Source organism: Myiozetetes cayanensis, unplaced genomic scaffold (assembly GCF_022539395.1).
Source record: "Myiozetetes cayanensis isolate MyiCay16 unplaced genomic scaffold, myiCay2020 scf2-11, whole genome shotgun sequence".
NCBI lineage: Eukaryota > Metazoa > Chordata > Aves > Passeriformes > Tyrannidae > Myiozetetes > Myiozetetes cayanensis.
In genome coordinates, this window is record NW_026087411.1 from 10578035 (window position 1) to 10600259 (window position 22225).

Here is a 22225-nt window from a genome sequence, read left to right on the forward strand (position 1 = left end):
ATTTGCTAACGCTGATTTTAGTGGGCTGCACAACATAGTAGTGCTCTCACTGTTACAAATGATGAAATGTCTCCCCCTTGGAACACAAATCTTTTTTCAGAAGAACATAAAACACCGAAGACTTTCCACATGCATTGCTGTCAAACTCTGGAGTTTACAAGAGCCTCACACTCTGGTGTTTATAAGAACCCATAAGGATGACTAAAACCTAAAAGATCTATTTATTTTAAACAAGCTTTCTCTGGGGATTCCTTTTATTCTTTCTCTGCACTTTTAAAGGCTCCATTGAGGAGTGCAACACCAAGAAATCCACTTCCTCTGGAAGAAGCTGAGCTTCTGGTACCTTCTTGTGGTACATTTATTTTCAACTGCCTTCCCAGCTGCAAAAGGGGCTGAAGTCCTGCATGAGTGGGGAAAATAACCTAGAAGGGCAAACACTGATGAGGTCTGGGGATGACAAGCTCAGACACTGGTTCAGTGGAGAAAGGTCTGTGCTGGTGATTCGGGCTTGCACTGCCTTCAGATGTCAAGGCAAATGCTCCAAGAGTGAATTGGATGCTCCACTGTGAATTGATTCACACACTTCTGACACATTATTTCACTGCCATTTCGCTCCTCCCCAGCCAAGCAGAACACTTGGGAGTGTTGAAAAGAGATCAGCATTTTTCCATGGGGAGAAAAACACGGGCTCTGAAGCGACAGATGAAATATTCCTGAGGAGGTTTAAAATGCCTTCCACTACTTCTCCTGCAAACACAATACCTAGGGTTCGACATATGAATATCCAGGCATAATCCTCCTTCCTGCTAATGATCCTTTCAAGAATCAGATTAGCTTTATTTTAAATTCCTGCTCATGACCAAAGCAGTTGAGAGCCATCTTCCTTAATTAAAGGACTTGCAGCAATCAAACCCCACGCCTATAAACATAATTGGCTGCACATAAACACAACTAGGAAGTCAGTAACAAACATGCAAGAGGGCTGAGGGCTGTTTCACGTTTTCCTGTGATTAACTCCATCAGTGAAAAATCAGAGAAAAGAAGTTGAAAAAAAAAAAAAAAAAGGAGTGTTCTGATGCAAGTGGAATTTGGTGTTGTGTTTGTGTGGCAGTATTGTTTGGTTTTCCTCCTAAAGGAAGGCACTAGAAGACAAAAAAACCTCAGCCCAACAACTCAGGCTTCAAGTGTGGGAGACACCTCAAAGCTGTGGCCAGCCCAGAAGCCACAGTTAATCCCTGTCACATAACCTAAGTCACTAATGGACGTTTTCCCACATATTCCTGCACACAGCTGAGTCGAGAAATGCGTTTCCACGGTGAGTTAGTGCCTCAGACAAAGAAGAATTATTTCTTCACACTTCAAAAATGATGCCCTGATATATCATTATAAGCTGTGCTGACTCCCAGTCTTAATGCCACAGGGAAACACCTCCACCGTGGCCCCTCTAACACCTTGGATCAATAACATCTTTAGGAATAAAAAGATAACAATGTAAGTTTACTGCTAAGGGTCCAGTATCTGCCTTCTGTTACAGAAAAAGGAAATGGAAGACGAAATTCAGTAATACAGACAACGTGTCAGGGTTTGAATGGCACAAATATCCCCTCACAATCTCCAAAGATACTAATTTTTCTTTTTCAACCTCCAGTGCTTTGGATCTGATCCAAAATATCAGGGACAAGGGTAACATTGCACACACACACTATTATTAATATTTTGCACACACACTGTTATTAATATTTTAAATTTGTGAACACAATGCTGAGTGCCTGGACCCTGTGGATGGAACCTGTTCATCCGGGCACGAGCAGCATATTCTCTGCTCACAGGGATTTAAAGGCTTGCAAGCTGTAGAGATTTCCATGATAGCTGCTGTCTCCTGCCTCAGTTCAGCACTCTTGTCTCCCACTCCCACTCAGCAGGCAAAGAAGAGGAAAGGAGTGAACTGATGCACTGGGTACTGCTGTTCAAATCCTCGTGGCCTTCCTCTGCTCCCTGCTGTGTGCTACGGAGTGTAACCCACACCAGTCCTGCACAGCCCCTGCTGACAGCGTGCAAACCCGGCTGTGCTGGCACTGCCTGCTCCTCCAGCCCTGGCTGAGGCCTGCCCTGCTCCTCTCCCTGTGAGATCCCCTGCAGGGACGTGCACAGGAGCACAGCCCTGGGCACGGAGCCCAGTCCCCAGATGGCACTGCTACCACGCCACATCACCCCCTCTCCTCCCACTGCCATCATCACCGGGAACCTCTGCCTGTGCAAGATCCAAACACTACAACTCTCCTCTTCCAATGACTCTGCACACGCTCTGAAATCTCCTCTTTTCCCTCACATCCCCATCCCTGTGCAGCGACGTTCAGGTGACTGTCTCACACGCAAGACCCCCCTGAGGCTGAGGCTGCCGAGCAGCAGTGCGCTGTCCTGCCGTCCTGCCGTACCTTGAAGGATATTTCAGTTGTCATAGTGAACCCGTGGGTGATGACAGGCTCCTCCTCCGCTGTCCTCCCCTTCCAGCAGTCCAGCTCCACACAGCGGCAGCCCGACAGCAGCACTTGCCGGTACATCTCCACCGAGGAGTTGCCAGCCAGCTGTCCAGCTGTGACAGCACGAGAACAGGAAGAAAGGGAAGTCGTTTGGGGCCTCGGGAGTAAATACAAACAGTCTAACAATAATTGGAGTTAACAGCAGCTTTTATCCTCGGCTGAGAAGAATAAGACTCAAAGGCACAGGAAAACGCAATGGAAATAACTTCGGCACAGTTGGTGTCGTGGTTGGGATTCTACCCTCAGCCAGGTATGAATGAGCAGAAATAACCCAACTGAACTCAGCTCAAAAACTTCTGACAGACAGCACCAAACGCATGAAATAAAATAATAATAATAATAATTTAAAAGGCTTAGCTGGACAAGACTTTGTTATGCCTTGAGAAGCAAGGTAAAATTCAGATGCGACTCAGGGCACCAAGATCACATTTTCTCACAACATGCAACACAGTTTAGTCCAAGATGAAGCAAACCTCCTGCAGTCACTAATGGTACCATTATCGGGTCTCAAATCAATATTTAATACACTAACCACTGCACTGAGGTGGCCAGTTAAATTTCCTGATGCATTCTGTAGGGAGAAATTTAATGTAACTGAAAGCTCCCAACAGTGACATAATATAAATCTAAACAAGGAAAACTCACCTTGCCCCAAATTCAGGAACTATTAAGAAAAAAAAAACCAAAACAAAACACAAAACCACAAAAAGAAACTCCAATCCAAACCAACCCAGAAGTCCAGTTGGATTCAGGGAAGGATATCCAGCCAGGGTGGCTTCACCTGCTGCAACAGGTTTGATTCCAGTCACATGGATACAAATTTCTTGCAGCAGAGAGGTAATGGAAGAATGGCTCAGTGCTTCTTTCAGATGTAAGGAAAATGGATGCAGTTTCCTGCTTTCTAACAAACTTCCTGAGTAGATCTTCCTGGATTTCTTGAAGGGAATTCACTTTCTTTCTAAGGATGAAGTTAATTTATGTAAAGATTCTTTGCTGATGGGGGACCTATAAATACTTCATCTAGACTGGCACATAATATAATGCAGATTACTCTAATCCTCATTTTATTGTCTCTGTGGTTCTATGTTTAGGTTTTCTGCTGGGAAACACACATCTGGGATTTGCTTCACAAAATGGCATCGTCTGCTTTTACTCTGTTTTTACCTTCTACTAAAAACTGTAACAAAACCCCTTCTATTTGAAAACTCCTGTTTCCTGCTTCTGTCTGTATACAGGAGCAGCAGCAATCACAAATACTCCACGAGGTATTAACGTTGCTCCTGTTCAAATCCACAAGAATTCCCAGCTCCTGCTGGAGCCAGCGGGCAACACTTGTTAATAACAGAAGAAACTGGCCAGTGCTGGAAAGCTCTGAAAACATGGATCCACTGAGCTACATTCACCTAGAAAACTGTTCCAGTGCTGTTCTTCTTTTCCCCTCAAAGCATTTTGGATTTGGATTAACCAACTATTCTGTGATTCACAAACTCTACTTCCTGAGAGAGCCCTGGTCGTTCTCATTGCTAAGTGATAAGATCTTCAACCTTCAAAAGTGCTTGAGTAAATCATGACATGCATCACTTGCCATGACACTTCTCCACAGTGCCTTATTAATAAGGCTCAGGCATTTTGGAAGGATTCCCACAAAGGATAAGAGGGTATCCAACCTCCAAACCACACAATCTTCAGAAAGACTCCCAGGCAGAGTGCAAAATGCCAGCACATATTTTAAAACTCTTCCATAGCTTTCAATTTTTCTGAAATATAGAATAAGAGGAATGTTCCCTCTAATGGTTTTTTGCATATATTATTTAGAAATTCCTGTTGTGTGAGTCTCTATTTGCACTTATTCCAAAGTATCCCTTTTGCCTTCTGCAATATGATCACACAGACACTAAAGGGAACACTTCCAGGATATTTTTAATAGCCTGATTAATGTTTTAATACTGGAAATTGAAAGCATTCTGTATTCCCTGCTATAAAACAAACAGCACCTACAGTAATACCATCACATTTGCATCCCATCACCCTGTATGGGCTAAGGAGAAATGGATTTTGACAAAAACTCGCTTTTCTGAAAAATATCATCGGCCAAATGACACCTGACAGGACACTGTGGAAAATGAGCCAGTGCTGATTGATCCAAGCTGAGGACATGGGCTAGGTTTCCCCATCCAGAGCACTTCCACACTTCTGTAACACTGAGCTGCTCAGTAAGCACATCCTTGCTAGGTCCTTTCACCACTTCTCCCAAGTGGGTTTAGAATGTAGTTGCCACTTTTAAGATTTTTTTAGTCCCCCAAACTGGGGAATATTTGGAACCGCCTGTCTCTTCACTACCCTGGCAACAGAGGCTGCTTTGGCCCCCTTGCCCAGCCACAGCCCCACCTTGTCCCAGCACGAAGTGTCCATATCCCCCCTTTGCAGGGCACAAACGTGAGCTGCCGCACCTCCTCTCTCCAGGCAAGGCCTGGCAAAGCAGTGGGAGCTCTGGATCGGTGTGCGGTGTGCAAGCTCAGGGCCCGCACTGCTGGGAGCTGACCTGACTCCAGCAGCAACAGAAGGTGCTGGCAGCGAAGGTTTTTCACACACAGCACATTTATCTGAATTTATTTCCCTCCTGAGCTGTTTTGCCACACGCAGGACAAGCGAATCAGACCCCACACTGTGACATGTTCTGCTACTGGTTCTGTGTATCTCAGTCCTCCATCAGGAATGATCTGATGGGGTTGGAAGGGAACCTGCCAGACCTTTCTGAGCTTAACACAACAGCCAGCCAAAAACTGCTGCTGGTGGCATGACATGCTCAGAAGCAGGCATCACCCAGCTTTCCTTCCCTCCCATATGGTGCTTTCCAGCTTGGAAACTGCAGAGGCACTGTTTTGGAGGCTCTGGAGGTGAAGGAGGTTTCAAGCAAGCGTTGAACGTAGATAACAAGCAGCAACAGTCAGCACTGAGGAACTGCTGAGAACAGAAAAGCTGGAGGCTGGTGGAGAAGAGGTCAGAGCAGCAGTAAAGAAGGGAACATGCCCCTCATGGGACATTTTCCTAAAATCAACTGAAAGTACTGGACTGTAAGCAGGGAAGCAGATGCTGAGGGTGGATGGGATAGTCCCACACCAGCTACCTGTGCTCAGCTGACAGCTCTGCCACCTACTGCTGATATTATTTTTTCTTTTAGCCAAAATATGTATTCAAGGCTCATGACAACAGCAGTGACCTGAGGTGACCTGAGGTGAGACTGGTGAGGCACCAGAAAAAGGCAGAGTTGCACTTTAAGGGTTAATAGGAATAAAGATATAAATACAATACCAGTGAGAAAAAAGATGAGAGACAGCAAAAAAAAGTTTGCAGAAGATGATATTTCTTTAAGTTAGCCCAGGTTAACTATAAATCACTTTTTACTTCATAGATTTTTACCTTTGTTCTTGAAAATCACATTTCCCTAAGAAAAAGAAAGCAGTAACACTCCTAAATAAATAATCAGGACTTGATGTACTGCCAAGGGTTTCTACTAAAGGCAAGGAAAATGATCAGTGTAATTAAAAATAAATTCAGAGTGTGTACATGTTTCTTTTTATGTTATAATGTTGCTTCTTTGTGCGTGCTTTTTCTGGGTTAAAAAAAAACTAACAAAAGGAGAGATAAATGGGAGGGCATTAAGCACAGTGATCATAAAGTAATGCCAGACTGAATGGTTTTCTTATTGTCCTTATAATTATTACAGGACCAGTTGCTATTTCACGGCTTCAGTGAGGGCAAAGGTGCTTCCCCCTTCCAAGGCCACTTGTTCAGATCCTTCAAACTCTGCTTGGGAAAAAAAATAGCCTGCCCCTACTCATTATGTTAATTTTACCTTCCTGTTGGAAGAAAGCAAATGGGAATGGGATTGCTGTACCTGGTCTAGGCTGTCATTTTTTGTAATAAACGGATAAGCACCAGATCATTTAATCCCATCGCTGGCCAGCGGCCACACATCTACCAAACATAATGAACCCACTGAGAAGGGAAGGGCTTGTGTTTTGGGCCTGTCAATGTGAAAATTCCCTGTAAGAAGGAACTGGAAAGAGTTTCAAACTTCTGATTTACTCCCCTCAGTTTACTATGCCAGGAATATTATGGTAAATTAAAGGGTTGAAGATTGTATTTCCAAATGTAGCTTCTGAAGTTACTTAGAAATGCAGGCAGAGAAACCTGTAGATGCAATCTGAGATGATTTGCAGACTTTCACATACAAGTCAAAGCAAGCTTAGCGAGTGTCAAGGTAAATAATTAAACACGTGAGGTCACTTGCAGTGCAGTTAAAAAAATCTAGAACAGGTTGGACTAATCAGGAATTCCCATCCTTAATTCTCTGTTCTTTGACTTCTGTGCCTCTAGACCTTTGGATCACACCTCTGTCCTGACCAACCCTGACAAAAATCCATGGTATGGTACTGGCTATAAATTCGTGCTGGCAGAGGGGAGGAAAGTGCTTTATCTCTTCAGATCAACCTTAAACTGCACCGTCTTTAAACCTCCCCGTGGGCCTGTGCTCCTCACATTTGTGAAACAGCTTTACTGCCGTCTCCCAGAAAATCTGTGTAAAGCTGCAGCATTTGGCTTATGTGGGTCCTAATCCTCACTGACAGAACACAAAGTCCACGCTGGAGGTAAGAGGCCTGCAAAACATCACAGTTAAAAACTGCTTTTGCTTTGGCCACGTCTGCCCTCCTCCAAGGAGCATAAATTTCTGCATATTGGAATCATAACTTAAAAGGGGCCCTGCTGATTTTCGCTTCTTTTAATTCAGGGAAACAAAACAGCTGTCAAACAAAACACTTATGTGACAAGTTTTAGCACAAAACACATTTTTAGAGGCAAGATATAAACCTTTGAAAAATGGCACCTAATGGAAACAATGACACTTCATTCGCTTTATGAAGGCACGAGAAGGTGCCATACAAACTGTTATAACAAACATAAACCGGACAAAAATAACTCCCCCGAGGTCTGTTTAAACTGGGCATCACCACTGCAGGGCTTTGTTTATGTTTGGGCATACTGGCAATTCAGAAGAACTTGGTCAGTTAAAGCCAGTCTGTCAATAACATTAAAAAACTTACATTATGCATAAGTCACATTTTTAGCACTTAGTGCAGCATTACTTTTTTTATTTGACATAATGCTGAGTCTCTATCAAACATGACAAAATAAACATCAAATCAAACAGGAGAGACAGAACTCCCTGTGCACGTCTGCTTGTCAAAAACATTTGTTCCTATATAAACTACACTAAAATAGTAAATTTACAATCATTTTCTCACAAGTTAACAGTATCTTACATAGAAAACAAGTGCCAAAAGTTGAATTCCTAAACTGTCTTTTTGTTTTTTCTGAATCTTAAAGTATTGTTGACAGTTTGCTGTGCAAACAATACAGTTCAGACTGTAACTCAAATTAACAGGAGCTTCTGGGTGCTCAGCCTCTTAAAAAACACGACAGCACCTAAAAATTTCAGCTCAGATATGAGATGCAGTCAGGGAGCAGAATTCCACCCCTTGCATACACGGACTGTCAGAAAGTTATGTGCCATGTTGGAACCTCCCTAATCTCTGAATCAAAGAAAATTTCATGGAGCTTAACAAACTGTCAGATTTAATGTCTAGGGGCAAATTTATTAGCTACAAAGATGTTTTCCATATTCTGCTCTGCACGCTTGTTCAGCTGCCATCAAAAGTACATCATTCATTCTCCTCCCCAAATATAGACCTTAATCTGGAATCCTATCTAAGCTGAGGGAAAATTTCTGGTCAGACTGCTGTTCACCTGCTAACAAAAGTGTATTTGATGCAGTTGTGCAGAGGCCAAAACACCAATCAAGAGCCACTCCTGCTTCTCTGAAGGCTGAACTCCATCATCGTTTCCTGCTGATGGCTTTAGTGTATTTTGTGATACCACTGGAAACATGCTAAGAATTCCTGTAAGATAAGAAATCGGATCTGTCCAGCACTGTACCTGTGAGGTAGGTGTTGTGCGAGGAATTGATGAAATAGTGTGACAGTGGTTGAGACATATCTTCATTTAAATCCAGTTTCTCAGGTGGAACGACGCCGTTCTCTTCTCCGCTCAGGTATCGCATGAATCCATCCACTGATATCTGTCCTGAGAGAAACACAGATCCAGGGAAAGCACCAGTCAATTTCAAGGGCAGATTTTGTGACAAGTAGATGTTAAGTTCAATATACACCTACACAAAGGTACCTGTGAAAGACCATATAACCACCAGCCCAGCCTTCACCCAGTTGTCCATATATTCTTTTGTTCCTACTACCTCATTTTCAGCCATGTAAGTCGCAGGTAACTCACCTCCCTTTAGCTGTACCACAGTTAAAGCATTTCACAGCCAGTGCCTACAGAAAATCAAGAGCACAGGGCAATCAGAGCTACAGAAGGCTGAAGGAACAGAGAAAAAAAATCCAGGCCTATAAAGGAAAGGGGCCTTTTGGGGAGCAAACAAGGTAGACTTCCCAGAGGAAACCAAGAAACCTGCCGAGAGCCACAGACACAGGTAACCTTGACCTCTCCTGAGTTCGGTTCAATGTGTGTATACGAACACAACGGAACTGCAAGGCAAAGCAAAACAAACTAAATGAAGCACCTTTCAAGCGGGAACTAAGCTCTGCTTTGTAATTTTTATATTTGTCTTCTAACTCCTCTCTCACTGGAGTGCCAGCATAAATGATCATTTCGTATGCTGCTGGCAAATTGGAAAGCGGAGTCCTATCCTCAGCTTAAATATCACCACTGATCTCAGTGGAGCTGTGCTGATTACTTCAGGATGAATTCTGCTGTCAAGCCTTCTGCATAAAGTTGACTTTAGGGTGTCAATTTGTACATTTAGACTCGGGAAAAAAAAAATCCAGTAGTCTATATTTGAAGATTAATGCTTCACTGAACAAATTAGAGACAGTTTTTCTTGCCTGGTATTTTTTTTATTTTGTTTGGATTCCATCTGTTGATTTACTCAACCATATAGCTTTACTTAATTCAGCACCACAGCAGAACAGATCTGCTGTATCTCTGAAGAACCTGGAAGCATCTATGTGCTGGGTGACTCTCAACAAGGAGAATTCCTCACCTCTTGTCCCCAACCCAAAACATTCTGCACAGTGTGTCTGTTAAAAAAACCCCTCAGACCGTGGCACTGAAAAATGGAAGACTTCAGTTTGACTCCTGCTCTCTCTTTTTACCCTAAAACATATAAGCTTACACATACTTTTCTAGCATATGAAACAGTACCAGGCAACCCTGCATAATTTTCTTTTTTAAAGCTTGTAACCACATGATGCAAATATAGCATGTGAAGCATTTACTTAAAATCTGTGCTTAGATCTGAGGACTTGGCTCTTGATCAGAGAAGAGAAGATGTAACAGCCCTAAAGGGCAGATCCTCATTTTCATAACAACCCAAGACTGGTGGCACTAAACAAAGTTATTCGTGTGACAAGAACTGTAGTGACAATACAGAGCAATGTAATTATCATTCATTCTTACGACAACTGTAAGATTGTTGGGAAGAAAACCATCCACTATTTTAAGGCTGTAATCTGAGTGCAATCTTGTCAGGCTCCACAGCTGCTTTGCTAAAGAGTAACCAATCATCCACAGACTTTCCTTTTCACAGAAAAACTTTGAGATGGTGAAAATTGGGGAAAAACCCCACCACTGAGGTTTTTCCCAAAACTGAGGATTTAGGAGTATCTCTTCTGCTGCATGAACCTACCTCGAGGAACATTAAGAATGCCAACAGCATCAGGTGCTATCATGGAGTTAGCCTAACCTAAAATCCACCTGAGAACTCTGCACCAAGTTCACTGGGCCACAGACAGGGTCTGGGGTGTGCATTCATACCATGCAAACTACATCATGCCAGGAAAAACAGTTAAGATCCAAAGGGGATAGCTGCCACACAGGGAACCAGCAAAGCCATGTCACGTTATAGAGCTGAAGATCCTAATGTTTGAGACAGCTCAGCCAGAGTCATCTTCAGTATCTGTGGTCTTCTGTGTCCTTCCAGCCAGACTATGAGGGTTTCCCTGTCAATTCTGCTCTAGGCTAAAATGAAATGTAGTAGTTTTCATACACACAATTCCCCCAAAAACCTGTGGCATCATAATCACCCTATTCAGAAAAAAAGGTTTCCACTGGTCACATGGATAGTCAGGCTGGTTCATACAGACATGGTTTTCAAGGTTCTCAAAGTGATCTCTGTGTTTAATCCTCAGCGTGTACCTGACAAACAGGGGCCTTGCAGTCCTTATTTTTCAGATGGAGATCTGAAGCTGAGGATAAACTAACTGAGTGGATAATAGCCCACGGAAAACCTGTGGGTTAAGCTGGGAGCTGAACTGCACAATCTCTTGAAGCCTGTCTGGGTGAACCTGAGCACCTCTGCAATAACAGGAAGCAAAGCCCAGGCCTGCACTTCCTCCCTTCCCTCTGTTTTGTGGCTCACTCTGCTTCTTTGCTTCCTTCCCCGCTGAAGTAAGACAAGGTCTGCAGAGTGCTCCTTCTGTGCATTGGCACTGGTATTAGCATAAATCACAGCAAGCATTATCCACACGTATAATTAGATACTTTCTGAGTTACACAGTTGTCTGAGCTTACGGCTGGAGAATGCTATTTTCCCCATCATAATTAAGCAGTCAGCATTTCAGAAAGTGAAGCAATTTGCAAGTTCAATTACAACCAATATTGCACCAGTGAGGTTTTCTCCGCAGAACGGAGATGGCAGATGTCAAAGGGGCTTTGTATCCTGGAAATTAAAGAGTACATTGTTTGTGACCATTGTCAATGATATTCTGAAGTCGACTGCAGTGAGGATGACCCTCGGTGGACACTCATGCAAAACAAAATAGCCTCAATTTACTGGTAAGGTTTGTTCTCTGTTTCCTTAAGCATGCTACAAATTTGCCACAGAAAAAAGTAATATGTGATCAGTTCTTTCCATTACAGCTGTCACCTTTTATCTTCAGGTATATATTAGAAAGATTTAATTAGATATAAAAAGTTAGAGAGACAAGAGACAATATAAGGCAAAGACACAGACATGACAGATCCTCATATGTTTTTTTGTTTGGTTGGTTTTGGGTTTTTTGTTGTTGTTTGTTTGTTTGTTTGATTTTTTTTTTTTTTTGGCTAAAATTATCTGAGCCCTAAAATTTGGTGACACTTTCAAAATATCCAGTGTGCTTCACATAGTTAAAATTGTAGAGTTAATAGGCTTGACTTTTGTACTCATCATTGTCTGATCTGATGTCTCTTGTCAGGACAGAGGCAGACCCAAAACTCACTGGCATTTACAGAAATGTTACCACCACCTTCAGTAGTGTTTGGTTCCAGATTTTGCTAAATAACCCCGAGCGCAATGCAATGAAGGACGAGACTCCAGCTGACTCCTTCAGCCATGCTGGAAAAGCCAGACGGAGCAGAGCACACGCAGATGTGACCACAGCAGAAGCCATGTCAGCAGCTACAGCCCTCAGCAAGATCCCTCCCTCTGCAGGGTTTGGAGTTTGCCAGCACTAGAATTTTTTTTTTTTTTCCCTTCAAATATGCCTTCTCTAATTTATCTGATTAATTAGAATTTCTCTCCCTATGGGGCCACTCAGTAGTGCTCTATTAAAACACCTAAACAACACAAACATAAAAATGCCTCCTTTTTCCTGTGGTGTCTGGCCAATTTAAATGTTCAAAACGTAACTCTTTCCCCCAGTGCCACTGGGATGCCTCACACTGAACAGGGCAGGAGCTCCTCATCCTCATCCTCCTCTCCCTCTCGGGCTCCTTACGCTTTTCCCCTCACACTTTGCACTTTTTCTCCTCACTTTCCACTTTTCCCCTCATGCTTTGCCCTTTTTCTCCTCATTTTCCAGTTTTTCCCCCTCACACTTTGCCTTTTTTCTCCTCACTTTCCACTTTTTCCCCCTCACGCTTTGCCCTTTTTCTCACTTTTCACTTTCCCCCCCTCACACTTTGCCCTTTTTCTCCTCACAATCTCCCCTTTTTCCTTCTCACACACTGCACTTTTTCCTCTTACACTTTTCCCCTCACGCTTTGCCCTTTCTCCCCTCACACTTCACACTTTTTCTTCCTCCCATTTCGCCCTTTTTCCCCTCACAATTTTCACTTTTTCCCCCCACACTTTGCACTTTTTCTCTCACACTTTCTTTTTTTCTCCATCATACTTCGGCACTTTTTCTCCTCACTTTCCACTTTCCCCCCCGCACACTTTTCACTTTCTCCCCTCACACTTCACACTTTGCCCTCACATTTTGCCCATTCTCCCCCTCACACAGTGCACCTTCCCCCCTCATACATTCCATTACTTCCCTCACATTTTCCACTTTCCCCCTCACATTTCCCATTATTTCCCTCACACTTTCCACCTTCCCCCTCGCACTTCACACTTTTTTGCTCACATTTTTCACTTTTTTCGTCACGCCCTGCACTTTTTGTCCGTCACACTCAGCCCCTCTGGATAAATCACGGTGTCTGTCAGAACCACTGGCTCCCGCTCCGAACCGCAGCCGCTCAGGTGCGGTGTTGGCCTCCGGCCTCAGTGGACCGAGGAAATTTGTGATGAATGTCAGCCACAGGGGATTTGACTGTCAAGGCCAGATAAAGTTTGGTGCCTGCTAAATAAATAGCAGATCCATTTTATTGTTTCTACTGTGCATTGGAACGGGTCTGGAAAATATAAGAGCAAGTACTGAGGAGAAACACAAAAGCGTCTAATGTATTCCTAGTCACAGACACTCTGCGCACCTCAAAATTAGAAATGTGTAGCCGAACACTTGTGTAAAGATTATCTTAACTTTGATGTAACTCTACAAATGTACCTGAATTAAAAACTTTCAAGAGCTAGAGCCACTGGAAAGTCTATAAATGTTTTTATATGCCTCTCTTTGCACTTATACACCTACGTACCTTCCAAAACCCATTCTCTAAAGAGGCTTTTAAAAGAAAAGGACCTTGATTTCTCCCTGTATTTTAAACATTTTACCCATTTCTAGGTATGAAATGCAGGGCACAGTGCCCTCACTATCAGGACTGCCTGCTTGCCCATGCAGACACTTAATCACACCACAAAGTTCCCCTGCCATCATTTCACAACACAAATCTAGTCCAAACTCCTACAGACCTATCCAAACCAGGTTCTGGCTTTAGCCCTGCACTACTCTTCTGTGCTGAGGATTTAAGCTCTGCCTGCACTTTAGTTGCCCATTCCAGCAGTCCTTCCGTGGGTGCCCGCAATCCCCTTTCTACCCTGCCCTTCTGATTTGGAAGCTCAGCTTTATCTTCCAGTCGCTTGGTGGAGAGTTTGCCAGCGATAGTCACACCTGCTGCATCCAAACATCACTACTGCTGAAAGGAAGAGGAAGCCCACTGAGGGGATTCCAAAAACGTCCCCAGCAGTGTTTCACCTGCAGCAAAATGTGAAGCAGTTTCTTAGCAAGCAGTTCCACAGGACACCTCAAACTTCAGGGTGGTGAAATTCATGCAGAGTCCAAAAAAAGAACCCCTAGATTGACAATCAAGTGAGGTCAATCAAATCTGGCATTTTTTCATTAAAATTTGGAAGGAAGGAGAAGTAATTTCCTACTACAAGAGGAATATGCTGAGAGATTCCACTGAATTTCCTGACTGTGATCAGCTTCATTGCATGAAACACGGGAAGTGTTTGTGCAGCAGTTTTATCTTTTTCTGCATCCCTGGCTCCAACTGATTGCTCCAAAACAGTTACAAGGGATAAAAAAAAAAAACCAAAAGCACAATGAAGTGGCAAGTTCTGAGCATTTCACAGTATTTCCATATTAGCTCTGGCTACATAACCCCATACCTTCCACAATGGATCAGACACATAAATGTTCCTGGGTGGCAGTTTAAAGAAAACCCCATAAAAATGTAACCGTTACTTTGCCTGTAAATATCAAGGTTTTTTTCTGGTCAACAGTTGGTCAGCTGTAAAGACAGCAGAAGTCACTTCAGTTATCCCAGAGATCCTTTTTTCTTGGAAGGTGCTTTCAGGCAGGTGACATACTGCTGGCAAACGATCTACTGAAAATTCACAAAATTTACAGTAATTACGTGAATCCTCTTTTCTATGGCCCTTAGATCTTGTCAACACTCATAAATCAAAATGTTTTCTTCTGCAGTTTATGAGATCTGGAATATTCCCCTTCCTGGGAGATGGTGCTCACAAGTTTACCACGAAACAGGAATTGCAGCCAGCCAGCTGAAATGGTTGACAGGATAGCCTTTACTTTGTGAATATACTTTTCAGAGGCTCCTCTAGCAGACTTACTGTCTCTTCATCATCCTCTTTGAGTAGATGCAGAGAACCCAGCACATTTCTCTGATCAGGGCCCATGACAGTCCCTGTGCCAGCACAGACACACATAACAGCCCCGTGTAAAACTCTTCTCATGCAGCTTCCAGGGCTGGCAAAAGCACAGCCTGCTTTTGACACAGCAATCCTTCTTCTGCTGCTTAATGAGACATAGGTAACTTGACAAGATCCTGCTTTCCCAATCCCCTCGGAGTGCCAGCATGACCAGCATGTTGTTGTGGATGTGGAAGTGCTTGTGTGTCCCTGGGAGCTTGCCAGCTCATCGAGGGGAGGACATAAACAAACCCCTGCTGACTCAGCACCTGCAGCACCATGCCAAGCACAAGATAAAAGACGTGAGGGTTCACAGTAGGGTCGAGCTTCCAAAAGAAGCTTCTCCACCAGTTCAGTGCCCTCTGTGCAGGCCCAGGATAAAGACCAAACCCCCAGCAGTGCAGCAGTCTGGGGGAAATACAGAAGTGCAGCTAACCCTGCAAACCTCTCAACCCAACTGCTGGATCTGAACTCCATCCCCTTGTTTTGTCAGGTACGCTGGATGTGCAGCTACTCCATTGTCCCTGGAGTCTGCCTAACCTGCTCCAAGGAGCCTTCCAGTCCTTTGAGCAGGCTTGGGACAGAAAACAAGAGAGGCACAACTGACAGCAGAAAAGACCACTCATTTGCACAGTTTTCTTTGCACCTTAAGTGTTGCAACTTTAACATCAAAGAGCCTTTGCTTGTCCCTTAAAATCTGTGGATGTTTTGCACGACAATTAAAATGTGTATTTGCTTGTAGACTGTCAACAGGTTCGGCCACATGGATCTTAAACATTTCTTTCCATATATTTGCAAACTCCATAGTGCTTTCCCTTTGTTTACACCCGGGCTGTTATCCACTCAGAATGTAACCGGAAAGTACAACTGTGCCAGGAGATGTTATAAAAGTAAAAAAGAAAACAAACAGAAAAGGAAGAGAGACGATAAATCGGTGCCTCACATCTCCCAGTCAGCGACACAGAATTGCAGCAGTATTTTGTCTGACAGCAAAATCAGGTCTATTCCAATGCAATCTGCAGCATGAATCACACTTGCTGTAATCCCACACAACTGAGTAGTCCTCTCAACTCGAAGATTAGAACCCTACAAGTAAAGCAGATAGCTGATAATCCTGCGAGAGACCTGTGCAACGTGTCCCAGTGGGAATTCTATCTCACAAACCAGCACTGCAATTTCCAGCTCATTAGGTATTAAAATTTCATGCCCAGCGTTGAGTAGGATGCATGTACCCCTGGTGTGTCTCTTGACACTGGGCACACATTAGCTACTCTCTGCTCTGCAGCTCTGTGAGCCAGCAGAGAAGTTCACAGGGACGAATTTACATAAAATCCACACTGTGTGGGACACGATGTGCCAGAGCCACTCTGATGACACTCCGCAGCATTTGCATCCAAGTGATTTGGGAAGTGATGCGGAAACCTGTTTGGCTTTCCAGACACACATGCTGTTACTGTTATTGCCACTGTGTAACTGGAATTTCTGTGTGGATTCAGTTTTGCAAACTAGGGCAGGGCAGGAGTGTCCTGTTGCATTGTCCAAGCGACATTCTCTTCATGGCAAAGTCATCACAAGGAGAGAATATGGTACAACCTCAGCCCAGACTGAAAATGTCTCAACTCCACCACTGAGATGCTGGACTTTACCCCAGGAATGTCAGTGCTGCTTTGGTTTAGAAAAAACACTGAGGATCTAAAGACTCTCAGGCCTCAGGTTAGGATTTACAGATATACCAAAATATCTGCATACCAACCATCACTTACACACCCCAGGCAGAAATGGGCGGTAACTCCTCCAGCTGAGCAGTTTTCTCAACAATCAGTAAAGGCAAAAATTCATCCTATCAGACAGTCTTATCCAATTAATAAATAGAGGAAGGGTAATAGGTCTGAATTGAGGTATCTGAACATTAGTGAAGCATTTAATGAAGTTCTCTAAATTCACATTTTTTCTTATTGGAAAAACTAATCTGCAAAAAGCACAGATAGAAATAAACTGAGGTCAGACTAGAAGATTAGGGCTTCTTGAATTTGAAAGCTTAAATGCATAAAAAATCCAGAGGCTGACACATTGATCAGCAGTAGGTCTGGTTGCATAAAGTCTTTAATAAAGTAAAAAAGCAGAATCAACAACACAGAACAGACAGTTCTCTGGTAGTAGTTAGCAAAACAAGAGGGTAAAGCTGTAATGAACCAGGTAAATGGGACACACATCAAATGAGAACACACGTACAATAATTCCAAGCTACATGACTAATCACTAGAGCAAAGAAAAACCTAAAATACAGAGCTGAATTGGGAAGAAGATGCCTAGAAATCTATCACCCTGAAAAGTAGATGAGATGCAGAGAACAGAACTGCACCAAAAATGTGATTAAAAAAAAAAGTAATGGATTGGAAGGACATTTTATTATCAAGACATTGATGGAAGAGTTAAACCATGCATGGAATCAAATATATGAACACTTGTATCCATAACTAAATCTAACCATACAATCAATCCTACAAATGGCCAGAATTTATGCTTAAATTAATTGATTACCAACAACATCAAGGCTCTTAATGGCACCACTGACACTGCACCCAGTCTCATGAGTAGCTTTTGACTACTTATTATCAGAAGCAAGTCTATATATAGAAGGTTATTTAGAGAACTGTTTTGAATATGTCACAATATATGCCAAAACAAGAAAAAATCAAACATGTAAAGCTGAAGTGGCAACAACATATTTGTCAACGAGTGTTTTAAGCACAAACAAGGATGAGGAAGAACAGTCACAGTGGCCAAAGGCAGAAACAGGTAATGAGCTCAGAGTAAGCCACAGAAAACTTGGGGTGAGTGTCAGAAAAAGCCTGGCAGTGCTACAACTAACTGTGCTAGCAAACAGTCTTGCAGTAGATTTATTGGTGTCTCAGTGCTTGAATCCTTTAAAATCAAAGCAGGACAATATCCTGTTGTGTTCAGATCTCATTTCCGTTCTCCAAACTTAAAGGAAAACACAACAGATCCAATTCTGCCCTCAGTTATACTGGCTCAAATACCTCCTGTAATTAGACACTTACCTGGCCACAAACCAAGACAAGCTGCCTTTGGTAACGTGTTCTTGAAAAAGAAATGGAAAACTCACTCAGCAAGAGAAGAATAGAGCAAGATTCCTTGCTCTACCCTTGAATGGGTATATTGTAACAGAACACAGGGGAATGTGATTATGAACAGAGAATGGTACCTCCAAATCAAGATCAGAAGTAAATGATCAGTGAATGACAAGCAGTCAGGGAGGGAAGACACGGGAAGGTAAATGTTTTGCTTTAAGCAGCCTACATAAAAGAACTTGCTCAGTATCCGTTAATCCACGTGGAAACCTCGCCTGCCCAAGGACACCAAGATCCAAAATATTTTGCAGAGGAAGGAGCATCAGGCAAGCAAAGTAGAGCTCAGCATGTTTGAACCAGGAATGCCTGTCATCCTGATAAAGGGATCACACCCACTTTAGCATCTGTACAAGTGCACAGAGAAAACTAACAGCGGATACAACTGGGGTTTTTTTGGCAAGAAAATGTGTTTGCAGATGGAAAACCACTTTTCTGAACCATTAGAAGAGGTACTGCAGCCCAAGACACTTAGTTACACTTAGTTCACCCCAGGGAGGAAATATTTCCTATCAGCTTCCAGGCAAGCCACACCAAACAGCAAACCTCACACTCCAATCAGAACTAAAACCGTGAGCATTCCAAGGACACTGCCACCTCCACAGGGAAAGGAGGAAGCGTCACCTGGGAAGAAACACGCTTCCAAACCTCACTTGTGCCTGCAGGCACGAGTCATTTGGTTTAACAAGATCTTAAAGCCACTGTGCAACGGTGAGCATGCTCTTTATTTACTTATTAGAGCTCACAGGCTTTTTCATCCCTTTTCAAACTCCCAAGAAAGAAGGGCTCTAACCCACAGGGGCTACAGCCTATGAAATGCATGCATTTTTCTCTGGTAGTGCTGGAAAACAACAAAACACACACACCTAAGCAGGGAAGATTTGAAACACTCAATATTTTCTCTTCTCCTCAAAATTTATATGTTGGAAACACATTTATTTTGAAGGGATATTGATCCTTTAAACGTCTGCAGCAGCTTTGAGAACCTCCACTGTTACAAAGCACGGTCACAGTTCAGAGACTCTGGTAAGCAGAGGTTTTGTGCCAAGGAAAACAAGTCGTGGAACAGTTTATAAAACTTTAACAGACAGATATATATAAACTTGAATAGCCAGTAATTGTTAAGGAGTGGGGGAAACCCAGGAGTGGTAGGAGCCCTTTTCTAAGGCAGACAACCAGCTGAGGGGAGAGATTTTAACTCAGACAGATAAAAATATCACTAAAAATCCCAGCAATACTACAGCTGTTTCTGACAGACCAGCAAGAGGGACAGTACTGGAATATGTCACTGTCTTCCCAAACCTTTGAAAACACCCTCTGTAGAATGCCTGGGAATGATCCTGGGTGATGGGATAACGTTACATGTTGGCTTACTTCCAATTGCTAAGTTGTATGAAAAGACATCTAAAAATACTTTTTTCCCCCTCTTAAGTGATAGTTCTCTACATAAGCTATTAATGTACTTGCCAAAAACACTGCCTTGTAGTACAATGGGAAGAGATGAGAGTATAAGCATGCTATAGGTGGTGAAAAAATGTAGAAAAAGTAAAAGGGCACGGCTAATATTTTTACTTCCAGGAAGTCCTGCAGCTGAAGAAATGATTAATATTAAACAGAAGTGGAAAAGAATAAAGGTGTGGTACTACAAAGACAGTGCAAATAAACTGGAAAGAAGGGACTTAAGTCCCTTCAAAAGGCCTTCCTTTTCTTTACCCTTGGTTCTGCAGCTGCAGGCACTGCAGTGGACAACGCCTTTCCTAAACAAATCCAGCTCTATCTTCGTAACAATTGCTTTTTTCTGCCCTCTTTACTACCTCTGGTAGTCTGTGCCAGGACCATATTGTTAGGAAAGTTCTCTTCATTTCCAGCCTAAAGTTATTCAAGGCCACTTGATCCCTCTGTGTTCTTCTGCCAACATTGTGCTTTAGTTCACCACTTCTTTCTGAGCCTCCCCAGTGTTTAACCCCAGTGTGTTCATAGGGAATAGCCACATTCCGGCTAGAGCATGCTGTTAAGATGATTACATGTGACATTCTAAGGGAAACTGCCTCCCATGGCTGCTGTGTTACAGCAGTGTCCATACTCCAAGCATGTTAAGAGCTCTGACAAGACACCCCACATCCCAAAAATCTCACAGGTCACTTCTAGTTCCTCGAGGCACAGACTGATGGTTTATTTAGTCAAGCCGACCGCAGGGCGAGGCAAAACCCCAAAACGACACATAAAACGGGATGGCCAAATGGTAGTGAGCTCATTCATGGCAGAGTCAGGGAAACTGTGCTTCCTCTGCCACCAGTTCTAGATGTCACCCACCGGCTCACAGCAGCTGTCACCCCCTGTGTCCTCAGGGGCCCTTTGCAGCTGAAAGCACTGCATCTGTACGAGTCACAACGGACAGTCAAACCCTGCAGTGTTTGTTTGAAGTTTATCAACATTTGTTTCCTTCAGCCCTTGAGTCCACGCTGCTTTATGTCTCCAGAAGTAAACTTGATGTGATACTCATCTTCAAATAATAAATCCTGCTGCTAAAATTGAGTACCTCCCTGTGTTCCACGAACGAGGCAGTAAAACAACAAAAGAAACAGTTGTGCTTTTAGACTAACTTTGCTATTTATGGGTTGTGATAGTCTGAGGCCGAGTCAAACACAGTACAGGCAGAAAAATACATCTCCATAAGCCCTGAAACGCAGGACTGACGTAAGAGCCAGTCCCTTATCTCTGAGCAGAAGTTGAAGGGAATGATGCAGCCCCAAAACCTCTGCTCACCTTTGCTCTGTGGTCCTTTCAGCCATTCTCAGTGCCAGCACACAGGGTTCAACTCTGCCTGTAGGGTCTGATCCAGCAGGTGGTCCCTCCATGCTCCAGAGTGTGGGACAAGAGTCCCTGGTGTGGTCAGCTGCCACATGTGACAGCCCAGGTCTGGGCTGACTGCTGGACTCACACCCTCAGGATTAGTTGATGCTCTCAGCTCTGGAGACATCGATTCTGCCGTTTTACAGTCAGCACCGTTCCACTGCTCTCAGTGGAGCTACTCCTGGCACCACACACCAGTCTCAACACACATTTCTGCTGAGCTCCTGCTTCTTCCAAAGGAGCTGTACCATACACAAGAGACTGGGAGACCTGCCCTGCCTGGAGCCCTAAATATATTTCTGGTATTTTCATTAACTCCACTGCCACCAGCAAAACCCAACTCTGTGTTAGCACACGGGGCTGGGATCCAAGCCAGTCCCTACACTTTTAAAACGCAACCAAAGAATAAAAGGTTAAAACTTCTGATATTTTGCTAAGCCAGATAGTCCATGTCTGTGTTTACTGTTGCAAAACCCACTCTTACCAGTCCTCATCACTGGTTCCTTTTGCTGTCAAGTTCTTACAGGTAAGTTAAGAAAATGATGCACTTTACCTGTAGAGTAGATGCAAAAAATCCTCATAATTGAGGACTTCACACTCTAAAGATTTTTACAACATTTAGTCTTTTACTTGAGATGAAGCCTTCCAAAGAATTGCAGAAAATTAATCTGAAACTAGTTTCACAGCTTAACTAGTACCTAAAAACCAAACTCCTAAAAAGAAAATACAGTGTATTACAGAAACGTGTTTTGCAAACTCATTTTGACAAGTAGAGTCAAAGTTATTTATGCTGATACATTATCTATACTTACATTTGCTGCACATATATACATATATTTTAAAATAGTATAAAAAAAAGCTTTCTGGTAAGCTACCTAGCTTAGCACTTGGAGCTGAGAGCATGGGATAGTCTATGACTTTGGTGTGGCTTCAGCATTTTAAGGAGTAATAAATCCTGAGTGGGATCTATTGTTCTGTCATCATTTGAGACTGAGAAACGCTGCTGAGTGCTCTCCTCTTGTACAGTTGGAATGCTGGAAAACACTCCAGTTAACTGTTAACTCTCAACGGGTTTTTTGGTAAGTGCTCTTAATTTGTAGAGCTGGAGTTCGGAAGGCAAAGAATTTCAGCCGTTTTGTAACACTTCTGTAACATTTGTAACTCAAATGTTTCCTGCCAGAAACCTCTACCGTGTGCCTGAATGATTTCTACACCAGAATTTAGAGATTGTGAGCTATGCCTTAAAAGTACAGCCA

At 43.2% G+C, this 22225-nt stretch overlaps 1 protein-coding gene across 4 annotated transcripts in view; it reads right to left on the minus strand.

The window, feature by feature from the left end:
- PLCB1 (phospholipase C beta 1) overlaps window positions 1–22225 on the minus strand; it is a 317877-nt gene that overhangs the window by 89687 nt on the left and 205965 nt on the right. For all 4 annotated transcript variants that reach the window (XM_050316645.1, XM_050316644.1, XM_050316647.1 and 1 more), the window contains exons 10-11: window positions 8538–8684; window positions 2436–2593 (exon numbers count right to left, since the gene is read on the minus strand). In XM_050316645.1, the coding sequence (XP_050172602.1) occupies window positions 2436–2593; window positions 8538–8684 (305 nt within the window). The remainder of the gene's footprint in view (window positions 1–2435; window positions 2594–8537; window positions 8685–22225) is intronic.